Source organism: Chlorocebus sabaeus, chromosome 28 (assembly GCF_047675955.1).
Source record: "Chlorocebus sabaeus isolate Y175 chromosome 28, mChlSab1.0.hap1, whole genome shotgun sequence".
Lineage (NCBI taxonomy): Eukaryota > Metazoa > Chordata > Mammalia > Primates > Cercopithecidae > Chlorocebus > Chlorocebus sabaeus.
Window position 1 is genome coordinate 12,556,771 of NC_132931.1, and position 12,774 is coordinate 12,569,544.

General features: G+C 48.9%; 1 protein-coding gene across 5 annotated transcripts; it reads left to right on the top strand.

Annotated features, from left to right (window-relative positions):
- Nucleotides 1-600: 600 nt before the first annotated feature.
- ZNF3 (zinc finger protein 3) lies at nucleotides 601-12,189 on the top strand. Of its 5 annotated transcripts, none has more exons than XM_008018598.3 (6): nucleotides 601-717; nucleotides 2,708-2,828; nucleotides 4,739-4,869; nucleotides 6,548-6,636; nucleotides 6,917-7,043; nucleotides 9,972-12,189. In XM_008018598.3, the coding sequence occupies exons 3-6, from the start codon at nucleotides 4,815-4,817 to the stop codon at nucleotides 11,039-11,041; spliced, it is 1,341 nt and encodes a 446-aa protein (XP_008016789.3). In that variant the 5' UTR covers nucleotides 601-717; nucleotides 2,708-2,828; nucleotides 4,739-4,814; the 3' UTR covers nucleotides 11,042-12,189. The 5 variants fall into 5 exon arrangements, with proteins under 5 accessions (XP_008016789.3, XP_072868876.1, XP_072868878.1 ...); XM_073012775.1 differs by having other exon boundaries at nucleotides 2,708-2,824; XM_073012777.1 differs by lacking the exon at nucleotides 4,739-4,869.
- Nucleotides 12,190-12,774: the final 585 nt, after the last annotated feature.

A 12,774-nucleotide genomic window follows, 5' to 3' on the forward strand; every position in this document is an offset into this window, starting at 1 on the left:
TTTTTTGTATTTTTTTAGTAGAGACGGGGTTTCACCATGCTAGCCAGGATGGTCTCGATCTCCTGACCTTGTGATCCACCCGTCTCGGCCTCCCAAAGTGCTGGGATTACAGGCTTGAGCCACCGCGCCCGGCCCAGATGTGGGTAATTTAAAGGGGACATTTTTGCAAGACACCAACAAAAAATCGGTTTGTTCAGAGGCAAATTTTAAATCAGGGTCCATTTTTTAATATTGATGAATCCTTCAAGAATTGTATATTTACTGCTGCCCTTCGCGAGCAAGTCTGAGAAGCGCGGGCTCGATATCTCCGGGCGCCCCAGCCGCCGGCCCCCAAGGCAGGCGACGCCGGAGCACATGTCCTGAGGCCCAGGACCGTGGTCGGCCGCTTTCGCACGTGCGTGGCCAGCAGAGGGCGCAGCCGGCCAACCCCGCAGCGAAAGATCACCGAGTGCCGCGTCAGCGATTGGGCTCCTGGCCCTCGCCGCCTGCCAGCTGCCCTGAGTCAGCAAACCACAGAGAGGCGAGGACCTCCCATTTTCCTAGACAGAACAAGTGGGCGTTGGGGGCACGGGTGAGTGTCAAGAACAACCGACCCGGAAGCGAAACGAGGGGGAACTTCCGTTCTTTGTTCTGTCCCCGGTGTGTGGGTCTGTGACAGGGTCCAACAGGGCCTGTTCCGTGTCCGGTCCCCCAAATCTGTCGTCCCTGTCCCCTAGGGTGAGTCCACGCGTCCCCGGGTCTCGCGGTGAGACGGAGGCTGTGGTCGCCGGGGAAGGGGGTGGTGTCTGTGCCGCTGCGGCCCTTAGGGTTCCCCGGCCGGCCCCGAGCAGGGTGCGGGGAGGCGCCCCTCCGTCCCTTGCAGCCCGTCCTCTACTCCGCTTCCCCAGGGATCCCCCTAGCCTAGCGGGACCCTGCGTAGGGGTTAGTAATGGGGCTCCGGTTCTGGTTTTGTGACTTAAACGGCGCCCCAGCTGGAGCGTTTAAAAGTTTCAGCAGAGTGGTAGGGGCGCCTCTCTCTTGAAAGCAGCTAATGACAGCGACCCTAACTTGGTACTTCTCCCAGACTTTTTAATTTGATGTTAACACAGTAATTCGCGCCCGTGACAGGAGAGGAAGTTTATTTTTACGGAGCTGGGTCCAAGGATCAGAGATCTGCGAAGCTTACGCAGTTAGCACGAGGGCTGGGAGTGGGTGCAGACTCCGATCCCAGGGGTAATCCTGCTGGAGCCCAGTGCATCGAGGGATACACCCGGCTCAGGCTCCGTTTTCAGTTGTATTAGATTCCTGGTTTGATCCTCTCTCTGGAAGTGGGATTGAATCCACGTCGGTGTTTACACTTTGAAGGGCTTGTGTAAACTCCAGGAGGGATAGCAGAGTGATGAACCTGAAACCGATGGACTAATTAGAGGAACTAAGCGTATTATTTTCTCCAGAAAAGACATCTGTGGAGACTGGGCATTATTTGATTATACGTGTTTGATGGACAGTCAGGTGGAAGAAGAGGATCCTGTTGTTGAAGCTCTTTTGTTTTTAAAACAATTAATTTTTATTTATTTTTGAGACAGTCTCTCTGGAGTGCAGTGGCGCGATCGCGGCTCACTGCAATCTCCGCTTCCCGGTTCAAGCGCTTCTCCTGCTTCAGCCTCCCGAGTGGTTGGGACTACAGGCGCCCGCCACCACACCCGGCGAATTTTTTTGTATTTTTAGTAGAGACGGGGTTCCGCCCTTTTGGCCAGGTTGGTCTCCAACTCCTGGCCTCAAGTGATCCCAACCTTGAGATCCCACTCGCCTCGGCCTCCCAAAGTGTTGGGATTAGAGGCGTTAGCCACCACTCCCGGCACTTTTTTTTTTCCTTTTAAAATTTTTGTGTGTATTAGGGTCTTGCTCTGTTGCCCCTGGCTGGAGTGCAGTGGTGCCATCATGGGTCACTGTAGCCTGGAACTCCTCCCACCTCAGCCTCCTAAAGTGCTGGGGTTACAGGCGTGAGCCACTGCATGTGGCCAGTCATTGAATTTCTGTGATGCAGTAGGTCTCTGTGAGGTGAAGGTCCAAGGAGATAGATTTTCAGCGAATCACCTGAAGACTTCTAATGGCTCAGCTGTGCAGTGTGGATCCCCTGCTGAAGTAGTTGGGAGGACAGTATCTAGCAAGTTAGCTGACAGAACGTTAGAACTTTCCCTGGGTGGAGGTGGACCTGAGAACCTACCATTCCCTTTCATCTCTCCACGGGTGCAACACAAATACTACTAGTTGTGGTGGTGGTCTTAATTGGTATTTATTAGCATATAATAAGTATTCCCTCTTTTTTTCCTTTTCTCTAAATATCTTGATTAGAAATGAAGTTTAGGGTGGACTCGGTGGCTCACACCTGTAATCCCAGCGCTTTGGGAGGCTGAGGCGAAAGGATCACTTGAGGCCAGGAGATTGAGACCAGCCTGAGCAACATAGTGAGCCTGCATTTCTACAAAAAAAATTTTTAAAAACTCAGCCAGATGTGGCAGTGCACACCTTCAGTCCCAGCTCCTTGGGAGGCTGAGCTGGGAGGATCACTTGAACTCAGGAGTTTGAGGCTGGAGTGAGCTTAAACTCACTGCACCCCAGCCTGAGCAGCAAAGTCAGACCCTGTCTCACATGGAAAAAAAAAAAAAAAAAAAAAAGACATTTGCATGAATATTTTAAATTCCTTTTTTTCCCCTTAATCACACAGCATTGGCATCGACAAAGGTCAGAATTCCCGGGAACTTGAAGAGAGGCTGCTAAATTCCCAGTAATTGTTCCTTTGGCCTTCTAGGGACTGACTTCAAAGAAGGAAGGAAATAATCAGGCAGGTAAAGCTTTCCGTGTCTCGTTCTCACTGCCAGACCATCTATCTCGGTCCCCAGGGGCAGCACCAGGGAGTGAGGCTGGCAACAGAGCAGGGGAAGGGCCCCGCCTGGACCTGAAGCCATGGGGGCACAATGGAGAGTTTTCTTTCTGTGAGAAACACTGTGTACTGCTCCAGACACTGGGTGCTTGTTCTCAACAATATGCCTTTGAGTTCCAGCTTTGCTTAACCCAGCTGTGAGAGGGAGCATTGCCTTTTTCTCTGGAGTCAGACCTTTGACCTGCCTTTCTAGGAGTTTGTACTGAAAGCTGACTTGTTGAGGGTGTCAGCTCATAAATAGCCCTGGAGATTGTAAAGGTGGTTGATAAGAGGATATGATGGTTGGCTCTGAGACACTGTTGAAGGGACCCTGCTGGGAGGGCGATAAGGTGTGTCACCTTGATTGCCAGTGGCCTGGCTTGTGCCTGAGTCAGTGCTTTCCACTGTGTAAGGGCACTGGTATTGGACATTCTGTATCCCATGCTACCCGAAGACCAGAGTTGTCCAAACTTGTAATTGACTTTCAAACAGGACTCCTCTTCCTTTGTTCTTTTTTTTTCTTTTATTCTCTCAAACATTCTTTTATCTAACCCTCTTCCTTTGATGCCTTATGTGAGTGTAACAGTCTAATTATGAAGCACATACTTTTTGCATTCCTGATTTTTTTTTTACTGCTTGCATTTGTGAGTTGCGATAGAGTTAGCACTCAGCAAACATTTGGTATGTGAGGAAATGAGTAAAGAGATAATGAGAAGTGGATAAAATCCAGGGTTTTTTTTTTTTTTTTTTTTTTTTGAGACGAAGTTGCACTCTGTTGCCCAGGCTGGAGTACAGTGGCGTGATCTCGGGTCACTGCCACCTCTGCCTCCTGGGTTCAAGCGATTCTCCTGCCTCAGCCTCCCAAGTAGCTGGGATTACGGGTGCATGTAATACCATGCCCATCTGATTTTTGTATTTTTTCCTTTTTTTTTTTTTTTTTTGAGACAGAGTCTCGCTCTATTGCCCAGGCTGGAGTGCAGTGGCGTGATCTCGGCTCACTGCAACCTCCGCCTCCTGGGTTCAAGTGATTTTCCTGCCTCAGCTTCCCGAGTACCTGGGATTATAGGTGCGCACCACCATGCCCAGCTAATTTTTTGGATTTTTAGTAGAGACAGGGTTTCATCATGCTGGCCAGGCTGGTCTTGAACTCCTGACCTCATGATTTGCCCACCTCGGCCTCCCAAAGTGCTGGGATTACAGGCATGAGCCACCATGCCCAGCCTGGGAGTAGTCTTTTTATGCCAGTAAATGTATATACCCGCTCCTGCATTTTGTTATAAATATTACTCAAAGTGGTGGGGGCAGCCAACGGTGGGATATTGTTGAGGAACTTGGGCCCTTTTTGTGGTCCTTGTGGTAGTCTCATTTCAGGGAGTATATTTACCAGGATCTAAAAGACTAGTCCCAGGCTGGGCGTGGTGGCTCACGCCTGTAATTGTAGCACTTGGGGAGGCTGGGGTGGGTGGATCACCTGAGGTCAGGAGTTCGAGACCACCCTGGCCAACATGGTGAAATCCTGTCTCTACAAAAAATACAAAAATTAGCCAGACGTGGTGGCGCGAGCCTGTAATCCCAGCTACTTGGGAGGCTGAGGCAGGAGAATCAGTTGAACCCGGGAGGCAGAGGTGGCAGTGAGCCAAGATTGCGCCATTGCACTCCAGCCTGGGTGACAAGAGTGAAACTCTGTTTAAAAAAATAAATAAATAAAAGACTAGTCCCAGTTGCCACATTTCTTCTCACTGTTCCTGGGTAGTCGCTGAAATGCTAGCTCCCATCTTTCTGTATCCAGGAGGTTTTTTTGAATTATCTTTGAACCTTGAACTTTTGCTTCTGCAGTGCTTCCTCATTCTCCTTCAAAACCTGCTTCCCACTGAGTCTGCACGTAGGAGGCCAGAGAGCACCTTGCCCTTCCATGGAAACTCAGGCCGATCTCGTATCTCAGGAACCTCAGGCCCTGCTTGAGAGTGGTGAGGAATAAGGACTTATTCATTCTATTACTCAGTCATTCAGCAGTCATCCATTGAAATCGCTCATTCACCAGGTACTAGGCTAACTACTAGAATCCAGACGTGAATAAGACACACTCTTCATCATTCAGTAACTCACAGCCTAGTGGGGAAGCTGACCAAACAGTAATCAATGACAGCTTGATAGGTTTGATAATTGAGGCAGATTTTTTTTTTTTTTTTTTTTTTTTTTGAGACGGAGTCTTGCTTGTTGCTCAGGCTAGAGTGCAGTGGCACAGTCTTGGCTTACTGCAACCTCTGCCTCCTGGGTTCAAGTGATTCTCCTGCCTCAGCCTCCCATGTAGCTGGGACTACAGGCACCCACTACCATGCCCAGCTAATTTTTGTAGAGACGGGGTTTTTGCCATGTTGGTCTGGCTGGTCTTGAACTCCTGAGCTCAGTGCCCACCTTGGCCTCCCAAAGTGTTGAAATTACAGGTGTGAGCCATCGCACCTGGCCACTGAGGCAGTTTTGAAGGGTTGTGAGTACCTCACGTGAGACTAAGGAAACCGTGTCAGTCATTTCATTTTTTGGGCATTCTATGCAGCTGACTTCATAGGCATAGTTTGTGCTTTTTAGGAGCATGCTTTTAGAGGAAGCGCTTGGGAATCATTTTGTGGGTCACAGGCAAAAATATAAGAGTGAATAGGAAGCCACTAAAATATATTTTGCAGCCAGGCGCGGTGGCTCACTCCTGTAATCCCAGCACTTTAGGAGGCTGAGGTGGGCAGATCACAAGGTCAGGAAATCAAGACCATCCTGGCCAACACAGTGGCCATCTCTACTAAAAATACAAAAAATTAGCTGGGCACGGTGGCATACGCTTGTAGTCCCAGCTACTCCAGAGGCTGAGGCAGGAGAATTGCTTGAATCCGGGAGGCGGAGGTTGCAGCGAGCCAAGATCGTGCCACTGCACTCCAGCCTGGGCAACAGAGCGAGATGCTGTCTCAAAAAAAAAAAAAAAAAAAAAAAGAATTGCAGAAAACGATAAGAGATCCAACATAGAAACAGGAAACATTTTTAGTGTACAGATTTGATCTGGGGTGGAGATAAAGGAACTGTGGGCATTGTGTTTCCAGTTAGGGTTGGGGTGGAGCTGCTGGTTTTTCTCTGTTCTAAGAACTTCATGCTGGGTGCAGTGGTGCATGCCTGTAATCCCTAATCCCAGCTACTTGGGAGGCTGAGGCGGGAGGATCACTTGAGCCCAGCAGTTTGAGACCAGCCTGGGCAGCATAGCAAAACCCACCTCAAAAAAAAAAAAAAAAATAGACCATGCAAGAGCAGGATCGTATGTTTCTGGCCAAACTTGGGTGAATGGACAAGAATGCAGTCATCACTAAGATAGGACTGGGCGGCTTCATTGAGAGAAGAGTGACTGGAGAGAGAAGAGGGGGCCTGGGGCAGACTGGAGGCCTAGAATGACTAGGCCTGTGGCCATCTGCTCAGGCAGGATGGACCCGCTCCGAGTGTGCCTTTGTTGGACACCCTTGAGCTAGCTGCAGAGGAAGCAAACTATGTGAGAGAGAGGGTCCTGTGTTGTCCCAGGACTCTGGGAGCTTTCTGTGGGTTGGGAAGTCAGCAGGTTGGGAGGTCACAGAGCAGATGGACTCATTCCTGGGCCCTTTTATTGCCCTTCAGCTCTTCCTTCAAAAGTTCCTGCCTTTTCCGACAAGGACAGCCTGGGGGATGAGATGTTGGCAGCTGCACTCCTAAAGGCCAAGTCCCAGGTAAGCTGTGGTTCCCTTCATCCTTTTCCTTTCCATTTTCTGTGCAATGACATCCCATTCAGAGCTTTAAACCCTGATCGCCTCCATCAGGCCCATGGTTCTGTCCTGCTGAATCATGGACTCTCACCTTCCATCTTGGACTCTTGTCTCTCTTCCTCCACCCTGCTCTCCTTTCCTCTCTTCCCAAATGTGCATTTTTTACCCCATCCTCAGTTATTTTTTTGGTGCTGCCATTCACATTCCTCACCCTGAAATTGCATGCCAGCATGTGTTGTTTCAGGAGCTGGTAACCTTTGAGGATGTAGCTGTGTACTTCATCCGGAAGGAGTGGAAGCGTTTGGAACCTGCTCAGAGGGACCTCTATAGAGATGTGATGCTGGAGAATTACGGGAATGTGTTCTCACTGGGTAAGGAGTTGTGCCTTCTCTACAAAACTCACTGGTGTTTCTTTGCTTGTTTGTTTGTTAGTAACAATCTAGTCACTGAAAAGAGCTGACTGTTTCAGCAGATTTTTTTTTTTTTTGAGGTGCAATGGCACAACCTTTGCTCAGTGCAACATCCACTTCCCAGGTTCAAGCGTTCTCACTGCCTCCCAAGTAGGTGGGACTACAGGCATGCACCACCACACCGGGCTACATTTTGCATTTTTTTGTTTTGTTTTGTTTTAGTAGAGACAGGGTTTCACCATGTTGACCAGGTTGGTCTCAAACTCCTGACTTCAAGTGATCCACCTGCCTTGGCCTCCCAAAGTGCTGGGATTACAGGCATGAGCCACCGTGCCCAGCCTGGCTAAGGATTGACTTAGTCTTGGGAAATTGTAAGAACGATAATCTTAACTCATTTATACAGTAGTTTGCAACTTATAAAGCGTTCTCATATATATTCTTTCATTTAATCTTCACAGTAACACATTAATTGAGGCAGCTAGTATTATTCCTCATTTTACAGGTAAGGAAAGTGATAGCCACCTCACCTGGTGAGGTGGCTCACACCTGTAATCCCAACACTCTGAGAGGCCGAGGCAGGAGGATCACTTGAGGTCAAGAGTTCAAGACCAGCCTGGGCAACATGGCGAGAGCCTGTCTCTATCAAGTATCCAAAAAATTAGCGAGGCATGGTGGCACATTCCTGTAGTCCCAGCTACTTGGGAGGCTGAGGTTGGAGGATCACTTGAGCCTGGGAAGCTGAGGTTGCAGTGAGCTGAGATGGCACCGCTGCACTCCAGCCTGGGTGACAGAGAGACCCTGTCTCAAAAAATAAGTAAGTAAATAAAGTGGAGGTGAGGGTAGAGGTCTCAATGCTTTGTGCATGCATGGTCATCGATTGCGCTGATGAGTGGTAAAACTTGGGGCCTAGTCTTTAACTCCAAATCTGGTACCTTTTTTTTTTTTTGAGATGGAGTTTCGCTCTTGTTGCCAGGCTGGAGTGCAATGGCGTGATCTTGGCTCACCGCAACCTCCGCCTCCTGCTTTCAAGCAATTCTCCTGCCACAGCCTCCTGAGTAGCTGGGATGACAGGCATATGCCACCACGCCTGGCTAATTTTGTATTTTTAGTAGAGACAGAGTTTCTCCATGTTGGTCAGGCTGCTCTCGAACTCCCAACCTCTGGTGATCTGCTTGCCTCGGCCTCCCAAAGTGCTGGGATTACAGGTGTGAGCCCCACCGCGCCTGACCAAATCTGGTACTTTTTCCATGTTATTCTCAGGACTTAATATATAATCCAGAGAGTTTTCTGAAGGATTATTGTGTTGTGATCCCCGAACACATGAGGTGCTGCTCTGTGCCCATGTCTCTGTCCTCCCCTTCTCTGCTTCTCCACTCCCCTTCTGTAACCTCTAGGGACCTGTTGCTTTGTTCAGGACCTGGTGCCCCTGCTGCTCTGTAGAAACTTAGAAAGGTTAAGAAATTAGGCCAGGTGTGGTGGCTCATGCCTGTAATCCCAGCACTTTGGGAGACTGAGGCGGGCAGATACTGAGGTCAGGAGTTTCAGACCAGCCTGGCCAACATGTTGAAATGCCGTCTCTACTAAAAATACAACAAAATTAGCTGGGGGTGGTGGCATGTGCCTGTAATCCCAGCTACTTGGGAGGCTGAGGCAGGAGAATTGCTTGAACCTGGGAGTGGAGGTTGCAGTAAGCCAAGAACGCGCCACTACACTCCAACCTGGGTGCCAGAGACCGACCCTGTCTCAAAAACAAACAAACAAAAAAAAACAAGAAAAATTAAGAAATTAGTTTCTTAACCTTTAGGATGTAGAATTCCTTGTCTCTCACACCACTCTTAGTGGGCATTTTCCCGAACAGAGCCAGGAGACGTTCCTGAGTCTCATTTGAGACCTCCCTGTACATTTCCCTTCTCTTCCTGGCAGATCCGGGGTCTGGAATTGAGCTCTGGGATTCTCAGGGTGAGCAGATAAACTCTTCCCATGAGCAGAATTCCCATTTCTGAATCCTGCCACCATCTCTCTGCTAGAGTGAGAGGAAGAGTCAAGGGGCCTGGGTTTAAAGGGAACTGAGAGCAGAGAGGTCCTAAAGAGGTACCTGTTCAGGTGAAGGAGAAACAGCTGTTCCTGTCCCTAACACACATTACCCTGTCTTTACTTTTTAAAATACCAATTAAGCTAAAAATGCAAACTCTCTGGACCCTTTACATTTATCCTCTGTGCGCAGAGTTGCCTTTAGAAACTCCAAAGGAGTGAAGAGATGTCACACACTGAGATTCTTTGCATAGCCTCACGTGCGAGCGTAGCCTTTTATGCATAGGGCCCAGAGGTGGACTCAGCTGTCTTGCCGTTTCCATGGGCTTGGCATTTGTGGCGTGACGAGTGCCATGATTGCTCTTCTTATGGGGCCATGTTGGCCGCTAGCATCCTCCCCCTTGCTCCTTCCTGTGCTGCTGCTGTCTCTCCTCACCCTTCCCCCTTTTTCTCACCAACTGTACTGTACTTGCTTTCCCTTCTTGCAGTCAGTGTGTCCCCAGTTATATCCACTGCCCTGATCTCTCTAAACGCTTTGTCACTTCATTAAGCAATATGACCTTCCTCTTCTAATATTGGTTCCCTACCTCTCTGCCTGATCCGTCCTCCCCTCCACACACACTCAGCTGTCTCTCCACTTCCAGCTCTGTTCTCCTTGGTTTTGCTCTCTGCCCTGCCCCTTCCCTGTCTCCTTAGCCTGGTTGTCTCATTTTGCCTTAGCTGCACACATATGGGGCAGGCCTTTTTGCAGGCATGTGCTCTTGGCACTGTAAGTATTCATTATGATGATCCTGTCCTGTGATTTTCACTCTTTCTTCCCCAAGGAACAAGTGACATTTGCATTTTTTTTTGTGTCAGATCGTGAGACCAGAACTGAAAATGATCAAGAAATTTCTGAAGACACAAGATCACATGGGGTCCTACTGGGAAGATTTCAGAAGGATATTTCTCAGGGTCTCAAGTTTAAAGAAGCCTATGAACGAGAAGTCAGTCTAAAGAGGCCACTGGGGAACTCCCCCGGAGAAAGATTGACCAGGAAAATGCAAGATTTTGGTCAAGTGACAGTTGAGGAGAAGATAAGCCCCATAGGAGAGAGAAGCGAGAAATATAATGACTTTGGGAACAGCTTCACTGTGAATTCCAACCTTATCTCACATCAGAGACTCCCCGTGGGAGACAGACCCCATAAGTGTGATGAATGTAGCAAGAGCTTTAATCGAACTTCAGACCTTATTCAACATCAGAGAATCCACACCGGGGAAAAGCCCTATGAATGTAATGAGTGTGGGAAGGCCTTCAGCCAGAGCTCACACCTTATTCAGCATCAGAGAATCCACACTGGGGAGAAACCTTATGAATGTAGTGATTGTGGGAAAACCTTCAGCTGTAGCTCTGCCCTCATTCTGCATCGGAGGATCCACACAGGGGAGAAACCCTATGAATGTAATGAGTGTGGGAAGACCTTCAGCTGGAGCTCCACCCTCACCCACCATCAGAGAATCCACACTGGTGAGAAACCCTACGCCTGCAATGAATGTGGGAAGGCCTTCAGCAGGAGCTCCACCCTTATTCACCACCAGAGAATCCACACTGGAGAAAAACCCTATGAATGTAATGAGTGTGGGAAGGCCTTCAGCCAGAGCTCACACCTCTATCAGCACCAGAGAATCCACACTGGAGAGAAGCCCTACGAATGTATGGAATGCGGAGGAAAGTTTACCTACAGTTCAGGCCTTATTCAGCATCAAAGAATCCACACCGGGGAGAACCCCTATGAATGTAGCGAGTGTGGGAAAGCCTTCAGGTACAGCTCGGCTCTTGTTCGCCATCAGAGAATTCACACTGGAGAGAAGCCTTTGAATGGGATGGGCATGAGCAAAAGCTCCCTCAGAGTTACGACCGAGTTAAATATCAGAGAGTCCACGTGAAAGAGCCACACACCCATTTTCCTCACTTCCCCTGAGTCTCAAGAGCTCTTGCCTTACTCTATAAATCTCAACAGCTTAGGATGTGTCCCTTCCAACTCAGACCTTTCATTTTAGAGAATGGGGCAGATTGGGCAAATCAGTGAATTTTACCAGAAACCGCACCAGCCTTGGAAAGCGACAAGGCAAGCGGATGGTGTGCTGGGAACAGAAAGCAGCTCTGGGACCAGTCACCCCATTTAGGAAAGGAGTTTGCACTAAACCGTTTTTCTCACAGCAGAGGAACCTTTCCAAGGTGGGGACGGAAGCACAGTCGGGACAGAATTTGATGGATTCCTTTAGTTGGAGTCCACGTAGTCAGCACAGACAGCAGTGGAAAGGACGCTCTGGGTCCTGTTATTTGCTAGGGAGGGGAAACGGAGACTATTTCAAAGTTACTGTTCCTAGTCCAGCTTTAAGTTTCGATAAGGAACATGCTGTTTTGTTTCATGATTTTATTAATTATGGAAATTTGGCATTGAGGGATTATTTTATTGAGGGTGGAAGAGATTCCAGAAACATCATCTGTGACGATGATGTCCTTTAGGGCTCTTGGAGCAGCCAGACCATGTTTCCAAGAGAAACCCGGTGATACTGCTGGCAGACCCCCGCCCTCCCCAGTTGTCCTGGGGCTGAATGGGCAAATCTATCCAAACAGCTAGTAACCAGCTGTGAGGGAGAGGGTCAGAAGCACTTAGCGTTGGCCTCTGATTCCTGTCCTCTCGTCCTCTTCCCACTCCAGTGATGAAAATGATTTTTCTCTAAATGCCTGGGTAAGGATGCTTTCAATGGGTAAGGATGCTTTCAAGGAGCTCACTCGGCCTGCCTACCCTGCCCTCTCACCTCTGACCGCTCCTGCCTCCACCTCTGACTCTTCAGCAGCTGAAGATTAATGCAGATAAAGAGCAAAGCCCAAAAGGAGGGGGAAAAAAAGCGAAGCCCAGAGAAGGCAGGCTGTGCCTGAGCCTGATGGCAGAGCTCGTTGCTGGGTGAGGATGGCGTTCTCCAAGTATTCCCAACCGACGGGATGACCTTCCATTGTGTTTTCCTAACCCTGCTCATCCTGTAGCATAAATGAAGTGCACTATTAAACAGAATAGTTTTTCAGAAGAGATTGAGTGTGGTTTTGTGCAGTTTGGACCATACATTTCAGTTAAAACAAGACATGTTGCCTTGGGTATGGTGGCTCACACCTGTAATGCCAGCACTTTGGGAGGCCAAGGCTGGCAGATCACCCGAGGTCAGGAGTTCTAGACCATACTGACCAACATGGAGAAACCCCATCTCTACTAAAAACAAAATTAGCTGGGTGTGGTGGCACATGCCTGTAATCCCAGCTACTCGGGAGGCTAAGCTAGGAGAATTGCTTGAACCCAATAGTTGCAGGTTGCAGTGAGCTGAGATCGCGCCATTGAACTCCAGCCTGGGCAACAAAAGCGAAACTCCATCTCAAAAAAAAAAAAAAAAGACGACATGTTGGTGACTATAAATGGAATCTGAAAGTTGACTTAAATTTTTCTTTTTTTGTTTGAGGCAGTGTCTCGCTCTGTTGCCCAGGCTAGAATGCAGTGGTGCCATCTTGGCTCACTGCTGCCTCTGCCTCCCGGGTTCAAGCAATTCTTGTGCCTCAGTCTCCAGAGTAGCTGGGACTACAGGTGTGCGCCACCATGCCCCAGCTAATTTTTGTATTTTTAGTA

Bases quoted from the DNA above. Each gene is read 5' to 3' on its own strand.
- ZNF3 (XM_008018598.3), top strand. From the start codon at position 4,815: ATGGAAACTCAGGCCGATCTCGTATCTCAGGAACCTCAGGCCCTGCTT. The intron at 4,870-6,547 runs GTGAGGAATAAG...ATTGCCCTTCAG, and splicing joins TCAGGCCCTGCTTGAGAGTG to CTCTTCCTTCAAAAGTTCCT. The intron at 7,044-9,971 runs GTAAGGAGTTGT...TTTTTGTGTCAG, and splicing joins CGGGAATGTGTTCTCACTGG to ATCGTGAGACCAGAACTGAA.